The sequence below is a fragment of the Gouania willdenowi genome, chromosome 1 (genome assembly GCF_900634775.1).
Source record: "Gouania willdenowi chromosome 1, fGouWil2.1, whole genome shotgun sequence".
In the NCBI taxonomy this organism is placed as follows: Eukaryota; Metazoa; Chordata; class Actinopteri; order Blenniiformes; family Gobiesocidae; genus Gouania; species Gouania willdenowi.
The window spans coordinates 23,926,879-23,945,619 of NC_041044.1; the positions used below are offsets into that span (position 1 = coordinate 23,926,879).

At 38.1% G+C, this 18,741-nt stretch overlaps 2 protein-coding genes and 1 non-coding gene across 4 annotated transcripts; 1 reads left to right on the plus strand and 2 right to left on the minus strand.

Moving 5' to 3' along the window:
- Positions 1-3,323: 3,323 nt before the first annotated feature.
- LOC114474815 (uncharacterized) lies at positions 3,324-12,580 on the minus strand. Of its 2 annotated transcripts, XM_028465474.1 has the most exons (6): positions 12,455-12,580; positions 7,817-7,964; positions 6,771-7,442; positions 5,829-5,915; positions 5,183-5,374; positions 3,324-4,269 (listed from the first exon to the last, which is right to left on the minus strand). In XM_028465474.1, the coding sequence occupies exons 2-6, from the start codon at positions 7,887-7,889 to the stop codon at positions 4,082-4,084; spliced, it is 1,212 nt and encodes a 403-aa protein (XP_028321275.1). In that variant the 5' UTR covers positions 7,890-7,964; positions 12,455-12,580; the 3' UTR covers positions 3,324-4,081. The 2 variants fall into 2 exon arrangements, with proteins under 2 accessions (XP_028321275.1, XP_028321194.1); XM_028465393.1 differs by lacking the exon at positions 12,455-12,580 and having other exon boundaries at positions 7,817-8,007.
- Positions 9,040-9,112, minus strand: trnar-ccg (transfer RNA arginine (anticodon CCG)). The gene has a single exon. It is a non-coding gene; the product is annotated as a tRNA-Arg (tRNA).
- LOC114474740 (importin subunit alpha-1-like) lies at positions 9,469-17,953 on the plus strand. Its single transcript, XM_028465271.1, has 11 exons — positions 9,469-9,626; positions 9,829-9,934; positions 10,035-10,175; positions 11,353-11,441; positions 11,579-11,847; positions 11,988-12,082; positions 14,233-14,499; positions 15,692-15,925; positions 16,170-16,352; positions 16,644-16,793; positions 17,822-17,953. The coding sequence occupies exons 2-11, from the start codon at positions 9,869-9,871 to the stop codon at positions 17,906-17,908; spliced, it is 1,581 nt and encodes a 526-aa protein (XP_028321072.1). The 5' UTR covers positions 9,469-9,626; positions 9,829-9,868; the 3' UTR covers positions 17,909-17,953.
- The last annotated feature ends 788 nt before the right edge of the window (positions 17,954-18,741 follow it).

The following is an 18,741-nucleotide window of genomic DNA, read 5'->3' on the forward strand; positions in this document are numbered from 1 at the left end:
CTCAGCACTGGCTCAGTTATGTCACATTGAAGGCGAACCTTTGTATGGTGGGGTTTGTAAAGTTTTCTAAACACGTTTTTATCTGGGAACATATTTGTACTTTGTAAGAGGGCGACTGTCTTTGATTCATATCATTTGTAAAAATTCAATTTAAATTCACATTTTTTGTGTGAGAAAAAGTCAAATGTCCAGAGATGCTGGAGCTTTCTCTCTCTGCCCCACATCTTTGTGATTTGATGGTGAAGAAGTTTGTAATGTGTGTTGTATGATATTTCAGCCCAAATGTGTATAGATGAAAGATTTATTGAGCAGTAGAGACTTTTATTTTTTAATAGATTTTAATCTCCTCACACTTGTAAATGTAAGCCTTTTAACTTGGCTAACTAAAGTCACCTTTATGTTAAGATGAAATCTCTCTTTATAAAAGAAAGGTGACATCAGCATAACTCTGCTACATGCAGAAAGTTTTTTCCTTTCCCTTTTGTAAAAAAACAAACAAACATGGTTTGTCCTATATAGGCCTTTTATTTCTTGTATTATTTATTCATAAAATATTGAACAGGTCCAAGTTTTTGAAATAACGGCGATGAAACATTAGCGCAGTTTAAAGGAAAATATGTTTTTAACAGATCTTGGGAGCTCTGAGGAGATCATCTTTTCTACCTGAACAAGTTTCATCACGAAAATAAAGTGAACTTTTGGACACCAGTCTTCATTTTGTGTCTTTAGCTGTGGTTCTCAAACTTTGTCTGTTGTGCCCCCCTTTGATGAATGAAAAAAAAAAAAACGTTCAGGCCTTCCCAATCTTATCAAAATTTCCACAAAATGATTAGAAAGTTTAAGCTTATTTTTAAGAACAAGTACTGTCTGTTTCGAGTAAATCAGTTGCATAGTTATTGATTTGAGGATGCGTTAAACTCAATACAAAGAGTAAACTCTGGCTTTAGGATGTTTTGAAATCAATTATTTTTTCAAACATTCAACGAAGCCAATAATTACCTTAAGGTGAAAAGCATTTGTGCTTTTCAGGAAGTTTATTTCTGCCTTTGTGGTCAGAAATATAGCATAAGAACTGAAGAATCTACATCTTGCTGCCAGTTTCCCTTCAAACATGAAGGACAGGGTCATGACTTCCACTGACTATTGTGGTGATTTAATTAGTGAGGTAACACCTTCATCCACTCAAATCCTAAATGGATCCAGAGATGTATTGACACTATGACCTCGCGGTCATGGCCTTTTTGAGGTCTGTCACACAGGAAGCGATGCTGATATGTTCCCACCTCGCCCCGCCTCTCGTTCCCTCACTTCCCAACATTCTCTGTGATGAGGAATGTCCTCCCGCTGTGATTGAAACCGCAGTGAGGAGCAGGCTCCTGTTTCCTGCCCACATTCATCTGTTCCCTCCAGCGCTGATCCCAGATAGAGGCTTCATGGAGCCTGGGAACCAAACAGAGCTGGAATCTAAAAGAATTCCCACACCAGTGTCTTCTCTTACCAGGCTGAGGTAGATGTTTCTCTACTTGTGTCTTGTATCAGGATTTTTCCTAAGCCCAGGTTCCATGATAGGTGGTCAACTCTACTTTCATAAAAAAGGGTTTTATAAAAAGCGTCCCTCAGAAAAGTCTAAGCAGTACCTTCACAACTGCTTCAACAGTTTTGCCTCTATGCCTTAAACATCTTTCTGTTTCCCATGGGAGTGTGTATTTGTATGTAAGCAAAGGTAATAATTGGTTTCCCTGCATTGGAGGAGGTTTTTTTGCTCCAAGTCCACGCAGACACATTTCATCTCAGATCCATAATTAAAGCCGGAAAAACAATCCGCTCTCACGACAAGCTCTGTCTTTATCTTTGTCCACCCCCTCCTGAGACTGGTGCTGCTTTTTCACGCCACTCATTTCCTTCTCTAACTGTCCATTTCCTGCTTCTAATGTGAACCATGTTGACACCACGCTTAGGATAACACAACTCACTGTTACATCAGTACAGTACTAATGCACCAATGACATGTTCAACTTTTAATGATGGAAGGAATTAAGAAAACATGTTAAAATTGGGAATATTTCCTTATAAATATTGTTTCCTTGGATCCTGCAACTGCCAATTACTTGTGTTTTGTAAGTTATTGTTCGGTTCGAGGTCAAAAAGGTTAAAATTAACAGATCTATAATTATTAATCTGAGTTAAAATGGAAAGAATTGATTTTGACAGGTAGTCATGGCAACTCAAAAGATGATGGTGCTATTTTTTAGGAGTCCTACGGGTAGACATCAAAGCCTAACTGTGGGACTACGGGCGCCGCGCTAGTTACTTGGACCATAGTGCTTTGGACCGTCGTCAGGAGCACACAGACCTGGTGTAGAAACTGCTAAATCTGATAGCACTGATAATAGGTGTTGTGATAATGCATTTATTCTGTTTCAGGTTTATGACCTGTGGTCTGTGGTCAATGAAGTTTGAATAAAACTAACAAAGACATTGTTATGACATTGCGTGCTGCCTGGCAAGCCTTTTCGGAGGGCTGGAATCAAAGATCCGAACAGTTATCATTCAATGTCTAGTTTTTGTTACAGCAGTACTTTATGATCACATTACTTCTGGCAAATACTTAGTCATGCAGATTTTTTGGGGGGATTTTTTTTTCCATTAAAACATGAATTTACATTTTGTGATGAGTGTCGTGAGATGGCTATACTGTATAAAGTTGAATTTAATTGGTCAGAAAGGTGAACAAGAAATAATTCATCTTAATCTGAGCTCCAGTGTTCCTTTGCAGTGACAACCTTTGCCATGACAACCTTTGACAACCTTTACCATGTAGGCCTGATCGATGCACTGCATCGATCAGGCCTACATGGTAGAGTGGCTAAATCGAAGCAACTTCTCACTAAAAGACCAAAGGAAACCTGCTTTGAATTTTCCAAAAGGGCAACTTAAGAATTCTCAGACCTAGAGAAACAAAATTCTCGTGTCTGAAGAAAACAAAAAACAACTTTTTGGCCTGAACTGCAAACACTACAGTATGTCTTGAGCAGAGGCACTGCTCATCACCTGGACAACACCATGCAATGCATGGTGGGGGTAGCATCATGCTGTGGGACACAAATGTCTGGATATTTGGTTTCACTTTCACTCAGAGAACTATACGCCACTCACTTTTAAGGAAACTCTACAACATAACGATGCATAAGTGCCAGGGTTTGAAAACGTTTTGGTTGCACTGCATGTTGTCACTTATTTCTAAATTATGGACCTCTTGAATGAGTTTATCAGGAGAAAATTCAGACGACAGCAAAAAGATTTAAAAAAGAAGATAGCATTGATTCAGTAAACTCTGTTTATATTCAACTGGACATAAAAAAGCACAATCCAACATCACACAGTCTTCACACATTTTAGACTTCATGAACCAGCCATGAATGAAGACGTGAGTGGGGTAAACAACTAACTTACTACCCTTAGGTTCAACACTGCTATGCTTTTAACAAGCACTACGACCTGTTTCACACTAATCTTTGACAACAATTGTGTTGATGTGTTTATTTACTCAAATGATCTTACTTGAAATATCTGCCCCTTTTTTTGCTAAGAAACCAGGATCATTTCTCAACTATCAAAGCTTCAAAATGTTGTATTATTTAAGTAACTCCATCCCTTGTCTGATTTACATGCTTTCAGGACAGTTAACGTTTAATAGGCATTTAGCGGGAGATCGTCATTATTTCAAAAAAGCAAATGGGTGGAAAAAAATCAAAAATCAAAATTACTTACAAAAAACGTCTTTACAAGAAGAAAAAGCAACACTGTAGAAAAGGGTCATTTTACTTTTCTAATATGATCATTTACATCGTTAAATTGTGCATCCTCTTTTCTGTCAAAGACGCCGTCGGGATTTTTAAACTGCAAAAATGAGTTTTAAGAAAGGATTCATTAATCCATGTCAGCTTGCAGTAGTTCATAGAAAAATAATTTCTGCATATGTCTTTTCTTACGTGTGACGTTGTACGGCTGTTCAAAATTAGTTCACATCAGCTGCAATGTCTCTTCCCCTGCTGCAGGGGGCGACAGTAGTGTCTCCAGTCTATCTACACCTGGAGCGAGTGGCCTCCACAGCTTTTTGGTGTCTCCTTTTGTTGAACCTCTTGACATAGTTGTTGCTCCGCAGCAGACCATCACTGGGCTTTAGTTTACCCCCCAGAAGGTTCAGTAGGTCACTAGGAAGGTGGCGCCTCCGGTGGTAGATCTGGCCCATTACAATGTATCTGGTACCTTAAAAAGAAACAGAGAGGTTTGAATGACCAGCAAGTTTGTTCTTTACTACCATTGGTCAGTTCCTTCAATACCATCCCACAGTTTGGGAACCTTCAACAAGACATGACGAGACGAGACGAGACAAGACAAATTCAACTCAAGGCAGCTATGGTCTAGTCAAGTCAAGGTCCTGTAGTCACTAAAGTGACATTGGCTCCACGGTAGAGTGGGTAAAGTTTCTGTCAGAGTTGGATCAAGGGTGTACAACACATTTCTGATGTGAAGCCACTACCTCGGAGCAAAAGGCCAAACCAAACCCCAGTGGGTTTTATAGACATCTCTGAAAATATTAGACAAGAGCGCTCAGAGAGCGCAACCTCCGCCAAATGCCAAATATCCACTTTACCAGATATTGTCATTTATCAGAATCAGTGATCCTGGTCATGGTACCATGATCCTTTATACTTTAAAATCTTGAAAGAAATGTATATCCCCACTAATAACAAAACGATATAGGTCCAAATGTGTGGGCACCCCTATCTTTTTGAAAAATCACAATGAAATGCAAAATCTGGATCCAATCCAGGATGAAACACGATGGGGTAATAACTGACATAACTGATTTAATGACAAACTGAGTTATTCATTTTTACATTATCATCATGATGAGAGATAGGGATTTTTTGATTGTTTAAACTGATTCAGAATCAGTATATTGATCTGGTTCCCTCCAAAATTTAAAAGAATCTTCCATGGCATATGGTCTATCTTTATCTAAAATTTTGTCAAAATCTGTTTTTTAACTTTTGACAATCCTGCTGACAAACAAATAAATACAATTATTTAGTCAAAAATAATAACACATTATCTCCTTGGTGTAGGTAATAATCACATAAAATATGAAATGTGGTTCCGTGTTTATAACACTCACCCAGTTTGATATCAGGGCATGGCTTGCTGCACTTGTAGGTGTCTAAAACCAGAATGCGAACTTTGAAGAAGAAGCTGTCTGGGGTCACGTAGAGTCGACTCATCTTGTAGAAGCCATCGCTGCTGACCATCAGCGTGATGAGACGAATTCCTTTTCGCACCATTTCAATGTCATGGACGATGCCGTTGACGGCTAAAGACAAGAAAAAAAACATCAAATATCTTACATTTTCAACATTCACAAGGCCATCACAGTATCTTATTTATTCTAGAGACAACATGTAAAAAAAAATTTAAAAAGTATTTACTGTAGTACGTGTTACTTGATTATATTACACATTGTTGAATGTATTTGCTGGTCTGACTCGTCCAGAATAGGCCCTCTAAACACTGTTATCAGATAAGGGGGTATAGAATATGAATAGATAAATATTGGGGAAATAATTCCTTTACACGACTAATGATATGATAAATCTAATAGTGAAACTTATTTGTTGCAGAGGAGGTGGCTAAAGCGCTGTGGTCTGTGTCATATATAGAAACAAATATGTAATAAAATGTTCTGTGAGGATCCAGTGGAAGCAGAAAACCATTGGCTTTCCTTTGGCTGAATCAAAGTGTTCCTGTTACTGAGTCTCTATACTCACCAAACTCACTGTAGCAGTAATACTCTCTCTCCTCCTTCTCCTTCCTGCACTCGTTTAGGCAGAAAGCGTCATTGGTGAAGTCCGGCTCTGCAGAGAGGAGGATTAGCACGGTGAGTGAGTTCAAATAAACAGTGTATTGGTTCTGATTCTGTTTGTAGCGTGGTTAAAACAAGTTGGTCCTTTGATGAAGACAGAGAAGTGGTCTTGGAGATTAGGTGTGGGACTCTTTGGATTACTTTCTTGGATTACTTTCTCTAATGACTGTTTAAACAAACTGATTCACAGTTTGCGCCACTGAAACCTTCCTGGCACCTTTCAGTGAGAAGTTTGCATGTTCTCCCCATACTATAGGTTCTCTCCAGCTTTCTCCCACAATCCAAAAATGTTCTAAGTTAATTTAGGTTTCTGAATCTCACCCTGTAACCCTGAGTGAAGAAAAGGTGTGGGTATTGAACTGTAATTTATTTAGCATTTTTGAATAAAAATAAACCTTAAACAAATGAACCATCTTATAAATAACCTATATTTTTTTATTTCACAACTGCTCTTTTGCATGAGGAACAGTTTGATTTGGGTCACAGCTCATAACAAAGAGAGTTAAATGTTTATGATTATTCTTTTTGTAAAACTATATCATATATTAAAAGGTGTATATACTGCTGGCAGGGACATTAAATAACTGATCCAAGGGTTTTATTCTGACTTTTTTGTCTTTGAATGTTGGAGAGCTGAAAGTGTTTGTAGGATTATTATCACTTTATTATCACATCTTGAACATCAAAGATGTCTCCATCTGGCAAAATGCCTGACTTGAGATTTATATTTTAAAAACAGAAAATCCCAGGAGGGGGTGACGTTCAAAGATCCAGAACATGTGTTGGACCCTGTAATAATACACGTCAGGTCATGTTTAAGTTCAGGAAACAACAAATCCTTCCAAACCTCTCCTCAGGATGTCAAACTGGTACAGAAGACTGGAGGAGCGTCGGTTAAAGAGCACTGACGGCCTGCTGTTGTTCCTAGTTGCTACACTGATCCCAGAATGATAAAGGCTGGCCTTCCCAGGCCGATTCTCCTCTGGGTCCGGCTGTCGGTTTGGGGGCTCCCTGCGTGGGAAGGAGGCTGTTTGTTGGGGCTGACCCTGAGGTTGGTTGTGGGTTGGATTTCTGGGTCTGGAGTTTGTGTGTCTGTCCTCCTGATCATTCTGCAGAGGTGGACTTGTGTTGGAGTGACCTTCCTGGTTGGGTTTTTGGATGGTTTTGTTGGTTGAAGCAGTGGTTGATCCTGCAGCTCCTGTCAGCTGTAGTTTGGGATGTAAACCAACAACATCCCTGGACTTCTCACTGTTGTGCTCCAGTAGGCGGTCACTCTTGTGGCCCTTTTTGCTCTTGTTGTGGGGAATGTGGTGACGGTGAACCGGGGCCAGGTCACTGTGCTTCGGCCACACAGCAGAGGGAAGTGGGTGAAGGCTGAACTTGGACTCTGTTGTTCTGCTGCTCTTCTCCAGGAGCTCATTAATGGGCAGGGAGGGCTCTTTGTGCACCAGCCTAGTTAGGTTGCCTGGAGGTGGATCCATTAAGCTGCTCTGAGCCTTGTCCAACACAGTGTACAGCTCTGTGGTCGAGAAGCACAGTACATTATGAAATTACAATTAAATAGTTATTCAAAACACAGTCATTTTCTATTTGTTTGCTACTTTTCTGAAAACGTTTTAACTAAAGACACCATGGCACATTTGACGTAATAGTTTGTAGTTTGTAATAGGTTTATCTGGTTTGTAGTTTTCGTCACTTTTTCATAGGATATTTGATTTATTCAAATCAGAAACATAATTTGTACCAGTTGCACTCGAGGATTACATCGTCACAAATAAATTAAGGGAAATTTGTCAAAGGAAATACTTAAAAAAGAAATGACAAAATGTGTAGACTAGCAACAGAACAATAATTTCTCACCTATCCGAATAGTAGATGGATCTTGCCACTTACCATTAACAATGTGCTCCTCTGAGTGGAAAAGTGGAAGTACTGGAAACAAAAGAATGAAAGTAATCCAAGTCATCCTGGATGCTCAGTGTGCCACACACTTCTGTCTGCTGTAGGACTGGGATTCCTGGGATCTTTATAGGACTGCTCACTGTGCTCAGGGAGGAGATGGGATGGAGCATAAACTGAGGAGGTGGGACCTCACACCTAAGCATTCATATCATTCATATGTGTTATAAATGAGTGATTCATTTTGAATCAATTATGTCATTTTTAAAATAAACAAATAATGAAAAAAAAAAAACCAAAACATTTAATTAACTGCAGATTAGGAAGTAATGTTTTTAAAAAACACTTCTGTGATATTATTACTCAAATTGGATGATAATGATCCTCTAGTTTGTGTAAATGTGAATAAAGATATGATAAAACTTAAAGTCTCTCTGTTTCAAATTGAAATACTTTTAAATCACACCTTAAATATTTGTCCTACTTAGGACTAAATCTATTTCGCATCATTAGTATTGATCGCCTCCTGCTGACCAAAATGAGAAAAACACCAAAAGAGAACGTTTTTTGGCGCCAGGTTAATACGGTCCCTATGTAGTCACGTGATTATTGTCTATTCTACATTTTGCAAATAGCATCATTAATTATTATATGCTTCAATTAATTAATAAACTACATAAATGTAATTGTTTGCATTTTGTTTGCATTGTTTTTTTTTTTTGTTGTTTTTTTTTTTAAAGATTAGGCAAAATTACCACTTTGTACCAATTACCAAAATGATAACCTGATCCAGTTTTCCTTTTGACCTTTTTTGCAAGACTCCATAAAGTTAGTGTGTGAGCCAGATTACAGTTCCTATTTGCATCCTGAAACCAAAATAAATAAATCAGATCTCTTCTATCATAATTTAAAAAATAAATAAATAAATAAAAAAGATAATAATAATAATAAGTCTAGTCTACTTTTCACTTATGAACTGGGTGAGGTTTTATAAACAGGACAGAAAAGACAAATTTTTGCCATGCATGTTCACATTTCTAAACAACTCTCTCTGTATTAAAAGTTTAGGTCACCGATGTGAAAATGATAGTCCAGATACAAGCCCCCACAAAAATCTGGTAAAAGCTCAAAGTAGAGCAGCTTTTATGGTTTTATGATTTGTTAAGTAATAACATAAAATTTATGTTTTAAGTTTGTCCTAAAAAACACAAGCAAAACGACCCAGATGGGACTCGAACCCACAATCCCCAGCTCCGGAGGCTGATGCCTTATCCATTAGGCCACTGGGTCATGACGTAAAATCTGTTGCGGATTTTGCTTTTAAAGGCAATCTGACGGACTACCATGTGCGTTATTTACGATATTTTATTTCGTTATTATTGCGTTTATTCGTAGGGTAGACATGTTGATGTATTGTCGGTAGCGTAACGTAATCGGAGGGTCACTGTTTCAAATCCAACCTTGATGATCATGGTTCGATGTTGAGTAAGTCCTTTAAACCCTTATTGCTCATGTTGTACGTCGTTTTGGCTAAAAGTGTCTGATAATAATAAAAAAATATTTTTTTGATTGCCCTATCACTGTGCCGTTGTCCTTGACAACGGAGTGTTGTTTAAAACGCTTGAGTCCAGTGGGCGGTGCTTACAGCTCAACTGACCAATCAAGGGCAGGGGAAACTGGAACGTACAAATGACGTCGTTTTAATGGTTTTAAAACGAACTCTTCCACAAATTCTTGAAGAAAGCGGCACCCGGCTTCTACTGTTCCCTGTTCGTTTTGGACTAAAAGGACTCTGCTTTTGAATGTATGTCGTTGTTCTTGCTTTTGGTGATACTGTGTGAATTTTACCCAGACTTTCTCCGGGCTTTGGGGGTGCTGGCATTCGTAGGAATGACTGTGTGCGAAGGGCCACATGGCGTTAGATAACCGGCTTTGCATTTAGACTTAACCGCTAGCTCTCTGTTCTATGTCAGGTTGTTTCAGTATGTAGTGTTTCTATTCCGCAGTGACAGTCTGTTGGAGGTCGTGAAAGCTATACGGATAAACATGTCAGCTGGCAACGACAGCTCCGCTCGCCTCGGCTATTTCAAAAACAAAGGAAAAGATGCTAACGTAAGATCTGCTGGAACCGTTCACATTTAAAAACCGACAGTGAGGTTATTATTATGCCTGCCCTCTAAGTGTTCCTCTGTTTATCTGTGGGTGTTCGTAGGAGCTCAGGCGGAGGAGGGCGGAAGTCAACGTTGAACTGCGGAAAGCAAAGAAAGATGATCAGATTTTGAAGAGACGAAACGTGGAAAGTGTATTGGACGAGGCCAGCTCCCTCCTCAAAGAACAAGACAGCGACACTCAGGTATTTCACCTCCAAGTGGCCCAGTTCAACCAAGATGTCCCAACTGGGACAGCAAAGGCTCACCCTATTTGCATGTTCTCAGTACTCATGCGTACTCGATTTTCTTCAGCTGACCATCATTAGTCAAATGTAACATTTTCCATCCATAATTGGTCTGCAATGCACGCAGGGGTCACCAACATGGTGCCCGCGGGCACAGGTAGCCCGCATGGACCATAAGAGGTGCCCTCAGGCCTCTTCTAACAGGAGCACTAGTGGATAAAAAAATCTGATTTTTTTTTTTTTTTTTTTTTTTCCCTTGCCAGGCTTCAAACTCACAATAATTAATACAGTTGACAGAATAGAGTACACACTTCACTTGATGTGTTTTTGTATTACATTAACCATCTTTAAATGTTCATTTTCACTAAGACATTGTGACAAATTTGTTTAAGTGTTGCAGATGGGATTGTTATTAAAGAAGCTACAGATTGTAATAAATTGTGGCTTTTTGCATGAATTAAGAAAGAGTGTTACATGTTGAAACATTTTCTACCTTTTGAAGTTACTGCTAGTGTTGCTTATTATCTTACCCTTTAACTAAAGTTAAACTGTGAGATTGTAATATTTAAGAAGTGTATATCAAGCTGGTGGCCCTTTGGATTATTCAGTATCTTTTCAAGTAGCTCACAGTTTCAGAAAAGTTGGTGACCCCGAGCTGAGTTTTCAACAATGAGGAGTTTTATTATAATAATGATAATTATTATCCCCCGCCACAAAGTGTGGAAGGAGCATATAGGTTTGAGCTCTGTCTGTCTGTGCATCCGAGTTAAAGGGGACAGCTTTTCTGAGAAACCGTTTAAGATAAGATAACCAATTTTGATGTGTGGCATCAGGGTATCAATACCTTGATGGAGTTCGAAGTTGAGAAGCGCTCGATAATTTTTTTCCAGATTTATTGCCCTTGATCTGTTGTTCTTTACTCTGTTCGAGGAATCTTCAAAGGGGACAGCTTTTTCTACAATCTGTTTAAGATAGTAATTTTTATAATCTGATGTGATAATATTTTTTATGTATACATCTAAGTTCTTAGATTTATGACATTTAGGAAAAGGTTGTTGATGACTGTCTTATCATTATTATTATTATGTTTGCTACAGATTTACTGGCAGGTAATCATGTTGTGTTCTGATTCCAGAGTTGCCAGCATTGGGCTGTGGAGCAGATTATAGAAGGTGTAAAAAGCCAAACTCTTCACTTTCAGCTTCAGGCAACACAAGCAGCCAGGTAGGTACAACAGGTTTCACCGCACAGTAGTCTGCCTGAATTGCAAAACATGATTTTGTATCCCTTGTTATTTTTTACATTTAATGTAGGACAGCTAGTTTGTTATTTAACCTGCTGACATTTCTCCTGACTTACAGAAAGCTCCTCTCCAAGGAAATAGTTCCACCCATCGACGACATCATCAAAGCTGGCCTTGTTCCAACATTTGTTCATTTCTTGGTATTGTCTGAATGCCCGCCCATCCAGTTTGAGGCAGCTTGGGCGCTGACCAACATTGCCTCAGGAACCTCTGATCAAACCGCAGTTGTAGTGGAGAGTGGGGCTATTCCAGCTTTCATCAACCTGGTCTCATCACCACACCAACACATCAGTGAGCAGGCCATTTGGGCTCTGGGTAACATTGCAGGTACATGCTTTCATTTGTGTTTCTCAAAACAGTTTTTTGTCAATGTTGTATGTCCCATTGTCAACCTATGGTGATGTGCAGTTAAGTTGGTCATTCTCTCTCTGATGGTGACTGTAAATGGCTTTCTCTCCTAAATTTAGGTGATTGCGCCAATTATAGAGATCTGATATTCCACCATGGAGGTCTTCAGCCAATCCTGTGTTTACTCTCATCCCCTGACCTGTCTGTCTTTCCAGTAAGTTTGGTTCAAACACAAAGTAGCCTTAGACCATCTCTGTGCTATTTCCAGTGGCGTAACATCATGGTGTTGGGCCCTGGTGCAAAAATGTTTTTTGTGCCCTCAGTCGAATCACACACAGTGAGAGAAACTTATTTGTTGACAGCCATCTGACTGTCTTTACTGTTTTTCTTAATTAAATGCGTCTCAGGACCACAATTTTCACAATTATTATTTTTGTTCCATTATCCCAAATGAATGTGAAAGAGAACAGGTGAACTATAGGATTGCATGTAATAGATTAGGTCAACATGTTTCACAAATATTAGGTTGCCAGTACTTTGCTATTGGTTTTAATCCCACTTCAAAACAAACAGAAGCTGTACTCACTCAGAAGCTCATTTATGGCTATTATATAGCTTTTTATCTTTGCATCAGAGGCAGAGTAAGGTCGTACAGTCAAATTAGTCGAGCCAAATAATTCCTGCATCAAGTCCACTGGTGCCGGGCATTGCAGAGTCCGACCTCTGAGGTGGGAAAGTCTCTACTTCTGGCCACTTGGAGAAGTGGGATGCGGTGGTAGTGTCGATGATGCCGTCAATGTGCTTCAGTGGAGCTAAGTTGGGATGCTACTTGTCGCCTGGGGTTGAGTAAAAAAACTTGTCTAACCTGGTCATTATAGCTTGACTCTCATCCTTTTTGTTTCCTTCCTTCCTCTTGTGCACGCCTCTTTTTTTTTTTGTGTTGAATGAGTCATTGTGACATCATGACTGACAGGTGTCAAGTTGATTCTACAAATTGTAATTTCTGACTCCTCCTCCCATTTCTGCCACTAAGCATTACCTTATCTACTCACCCGCGCTATTTCATTCACCAAAAACAGGGGCATATTTGTTACTTCTGGACAGTGCTGCTTTTTTTTCTTCTTCTTCTTCCTTCATTTATGGGCGCCTTAGGGCACCTGGGCCCTGGTGCACTGCACCGGTTGCACCATTGATAGTTAAGCCTGTGACTATTTCCCTTTGACAAGTCTTATCAAGATGTAATCCTTTATACTGAAACCACTCTAACTAAACTGTTATTCACTCTCACACACATGGACACAAAGAACAAAATTAAAGCAGGACATTTATTTAAATGACTTTTATTGCTGTAACATAACTGAAATAGCTGTACTCATTTGGGATCTGTCAACCTATTGTTACTGGCATTTAGTGTCAGATAATTTAGAAGCCACAAATAATTGTAGCTCTAATTAATGAGGGATATTAAAGCATAACTCTCGTAATACTCATTTTTTTCAGTCTGTCAAGTGCAAATATAAACTTTTCTGTTGGCAAACTATTTTCTTTATCATTCAATAGACACATTTGGTTTTCTTTAATACGAAAACCAAGTAGATATTACAGGACTATAGCAGGTCTATACATTTTTTTATTTAAAAACCTTGACACCATTCGGCAGGCACTACTAATAAAACTTTTGGATGCTTCTTCGCTTAACAATTATGTTGTGATGGGTTTATGTTTATTAAGATCTCCATTAGCATCATGAGTGTACTGCTTCAGCTATTCTTCTGAGGGCCTTTTTACATCACATGCATTTATCACAGTTCTTAACAAGAAGTTAATCAAATCCAAGAAGCATTTTCAGATGCTATACTATTACAAACAAGCTCACTGTTTTCCGTAAAGGGACAAGTATCGCAGAAAGCTGAAGAACAATTATCTTATGAATGATTCTTTATCATAATACAAATTGAGTTGCTTCTTGTTGGGTGTGGGTCATGTTGGGTGTGGGATACATATGTATGTGTATATACGTATATACGTATATATGCATATGTGTGTATCCATAAAATGAAGAGTCCATCCTTAAGACTGCTCTACTGTAAAGTGCCTTGAGATACCATTGGTTATGATTTGGCGCTATACAAATAAAGATTGATTGATTGATTCTTAAAGCTATGGTATAACTGTACGTTGGCTCAGACTCATGCCTTGTTAAGTAGCAATTTTGGTAAAACATAGATGGCGTTTGCATTGCAATAATACTTCTTAGAAAGATAGTTATTTTATACAACCATCTGTTTTTCACACAATATAGGCGAGTTTTTATGTATTTTAGAGCCAGGTTATCTAACTCATGACTCTTGCTTCCTACACCAGTCGTCCTACCTGCGAAATGTGACCTGGACTCTCTCCAACTTGTGTCGGAACAAGAATCCAGCGCCTCCTCTAGCAGCCGTGCAGCAACTTCTTCCAGCCTTAGTGCGCCTCCTGCACCACAACAGTGATGAAACCATTCTGGCCGACACCTGCTGGGCTTTGTCCTATCTGACTGATGCCTCCAACGAGAGGATAGAGGTGGTGTTGCAGGCAGGCTTGGTGCCACGGCTAGTGCAGCTTCTGGGTTGCGGAGAGCTCTCCATTTTGGTATGTGCTGTTTAAATTATTAAAGAAAACAATTTTTGTCAATGTTTAGAACAGTGGTTCCCAACCTTTTTTTGGACCGTGACCGCATTTTTATATCACAACTTTCTGGCAACCCCAGACTTTTTTAAAAAAAATGTTTTTCTTCCCCAAATTAGTTTTTGGTGATGTTTGTTATAATGTGTAACAAATCCAGATTAGCCAGAATTAGTGACAAGCTAAAAGTCACAGTTAAAATTTTAGCGTTGATTATTATTTTTTCTTTATCAATTACTTGACGTTTTAGGCAACCCCACATGGGGTCACGGCCCCAAGGTTGAAAACATTTTTTTTTGTTAAGAATCAGCATTGAAAATAAAACATGCATACTATTCTTTGAAAATGTAATTGGGGCTGGGCAATATTGACCAAAACTCATTTCTCAATATTTTTTGTTAAAAACAGAGTTAAAAAATATCAAGATTTATATTGTAAAGCCCAATAAAGTCTTGCCACAAAGACAATTCTAGGTCTCAGTATGGTACATTCACATTTTTATTGGTTTCTTAAATATTTGACTGAAACTTAAATGTGGCGCTATTTTCTAGGTTTAAATAATTTAATATTATACCTTAATGTGGTTAATTAAGTAACTGTTTATTTAAATATAGACTTGTTTCTTTTTGTGGGATTCATTTATTTTATATTTAACGCTGGGTCAATTCTAAATGTTAACCAGGTGATCCTTCATTAACTGGGCAGGTACGTAGGAAGGGCCAGTACTGGGAAGGTCAATGGTGTTTTGTTTTTTTTACATGGAACCTAAAATCAAACGAGGAAACACCAAGTTGTTTGCGATACTGTAAAGGAATAGAGCAAAGAAAACAAAAAGATGGCTTGGACATTGATATTTTTTCATCCAGCTTAAAGTCTGCTTTCTTGTTTCCCATGAACATTGATTAAAGACTTTTGCCGTAACCATAAATTTTGGCTTTAGAGGGTCTCTTATTCCAGCCTCTGTAATTGTTGAAAATGAAATTTACAGATCTTGTTGTTTTAGGCCCAACATTTATTATGTTGTTCTGGTACCATCTCCCACAGAGATATCCCTAACTTTAAAATGCGACAATGGGTGTTGTGATTTCAAGCTGCAGTCATTTTGCTTATGAAGCAAAAGCACTTCATATATTTTTGTTTTTTCCATCTTTCACCTCAGGCTCCCGCTTTGCACTCCCTTGGCAACATTGTGACGGGAACTGATGAGCAGACCCAGTGTGTCCTAAACGCAGGTGCGCTGGCAGTGTTCCCCTCCCTGCTGCGCCACCACAAATCCAATGTAAAGAAAGAGGCAACCTGGATGCTGTCCAACATCACTGCCGGCAAAGACACTCAGATCCAGGAGGTCATCAATGCAGACCTGGTTCCTATCATAGTTGAGCTTCTCCAGCAGGTCAGAAAGATGAAGCGGGTTAACAACATAATGCATAAGAAGAATGCAGCAAAAACATACTAATGGGCCACTTTAAATATAATGAATAACCTAAAATTAGCTTCAATCTGCTGCATGATGGTTGATTTCCTTTTTTATCAAGTCATTTTATAAACTCAGAAGCATATGTAAGGATTATATTAAATGATCAGATGTCATATTGTATTTGTAACGTCACTCCTCTTGCCACTTGTTGTCTGTTTAGGGTGACTTTAAGACCCAGAAAGAAGCTGTGTGGGCTGTCACCAACTACACCAGTGGAGGAACAGTAGAGCAAGTGGCCTACCTTCTTCACTGTAATGTGCTTGAGCCTCTGCTCCATCTTTTGACTGTAAACGAAAGCAAGATCATCCTGATTATCCTGGATGCAATTAATAATATTTTACAGGTAAAGTGCTTCCTCCCAATCAAAATGTGGTACATTTGATTGGGAATTTACTTTGCTGAAATGAAGATGCCATGGATGTATAGTGCAATTAATGTGTTTTAATATATTTGCTTTCTTGGAGCGATTTGATATGTTTAGTTTTCAAAATATAATTATTAAGTAAGTAAGATGGTTAAAAACAATGAATGTATACAGGTCCTGTCTCCATTGAGTAAACAGACTGGGTGTTATTATCTCGCCTGGAGTCACTGGTAAAATGTTTTTTTTTCTATTTATTTATCCTCTTTACAGATGTCATACAAAACTGGAGAGTCTGAGAAAGTGTGCCTGATGATCGAGGAGTTGGGTGGTTTAGAGAAGATTGAGGCTCTGCAATCCCACAACAATGAAGCTGTGTACAAGTCCTCTTTGCACATCATAGAAAAATACTTCTCTGATGAGGTAACTATGGCTGTTCACCACTTTTTACCTCCAAATAATGACCATCTCCATTATACTCCACTTAAACATCACCCCTATTTCACAATGATTTGGTCTGGGTGCTGTATTCTTATTTAAGCTCTAGAAACTGTGATGGCGCATTATCTAAATTCTCAATACTCATTAACTCTATCCCTATAATATAATAAATGGTTAATGTGGGATTTTCATAATCCTACCATCATGAACTCACATTTGTGACCCCCTCATGGTCACAGCTGTACTTCAGACCCTCCAGACTGTAAAAATAAACTAGTCCTGTCAATATTTCTAACCTTTAATTATACAGGTAGCCTCATTGTGACATGTTCAAGTAAAATCAAATAAATTATTTTAAACCTATTATATTGTCACGTTACCATTTCAGTGTTAGATTATCTCCATTAATTCTCCTAAAAAATAAACTATTTGACATGAATTTAATTGAAAAATGTATAATAGAAAGGGAAACTTCAGTGCTACCATTGGCAATAACCTTTATATATATATATATATATATATATATATATAAATATATCACCACTGTTTCATAAGATTTATGTTTTGACAGACTTATTCAATGCCTGTTATTATTTCACCTTGGTTTAACAGTTATAAGCACTTTTACTTCCTGAAACCTAGTTTAACAAAGCTAATCAGCCTATTTGTTGTCAAAGTTGAGATTGTCAAACATCTTGGGTCTTTTAATTATTTTTGATGTTTTCTAAACTTTATTCAACTACGAATTTGAAAACAATTTTACTATGGTATGTACCAGTTCCTAAGCATTGGATGAAAACAAACTACAGTAGTATCTCTAATTTAAAAAGAATAGAGATACTAGTACAAGTTGTTTGTACTAGTATCAATACATGTTTTGAAATGTAGATTAGTTCTGAATACTATGACTTAATAATAACCTGTTTTATAGAAGTTGTGTCTCCTAAATTATTCAGACATGCCTTGACTTGATGAACCTCTAATGCATCTCTTGTCATTTTGTGTTGCAGAACGAAGATGACTCTGTTGTTCCTGAGGTTACAGCCGAGAGCTTAGCCTTCCACATGCCTGAGAACCAAAGCACGTTTCAGTTTTAGTTGTTTTTGAAATTAAAACAAAAAACAAAGGGAGTCCTTCCTTGAGGTTGTTTTATATGTCTTTGGATATTCTAACTTTGTTCATACCAATGCAAAGACAAAATATTTTGTTAACAATGTAAATAAATTTTATTGGTATACATTTTCAATTGTTATAAAGACGCTTTGTGTCAAATCTGTGGAGAAGTGGCTGAGTTGAGTGTGTGTCCACTTCACCACTAGACGGCACTGTGTTCATTCTCTGGGCTTGTCAGGCCACGTTTTCTTAATGGTTCCCTTGTAATGTAATTTAAAAAAGACACTTGTTTCAGGGCAATACAATGGACATTGTTGAACTGATGGTACTAACAAAAAATAAACACTCTCTTTGAAAAATGTTTTAATTTATGAGAGAAGCAAAAACTCCAGTTTATTTCAGTGCTATCTTCGCATATCTTAAAGCATGTTAAACTCAAGACCTGGGGGCCAATTCTGGCCGTTTAGATCATCCAGTCCTGCCCAAATGAGAGAGAAAGAAACAAATTGCATGAATTGGCATGAATAGGACTTAATTTCCTAATTTACATGTCATTTATTCATGGAAGTGCTAAAGGGGACTAAAATGATTATCTGTCACCTATCTGCGGCCCACTTGAGGTTGAACTGGTCTGTATTTGGCTCCTGAACTAACATGAGTTTTACACCTGTGTATTTTATTTTTAATTGAGGGTGCTCTACAATAGATTTTGATTAATATATCACACGTCAATGCAATGTAAAGCACTTTGTCTATGAAAGGTGCAATACAAAACTAATGCATTAATATAATTATCACAATGATAGGATTAATCCCA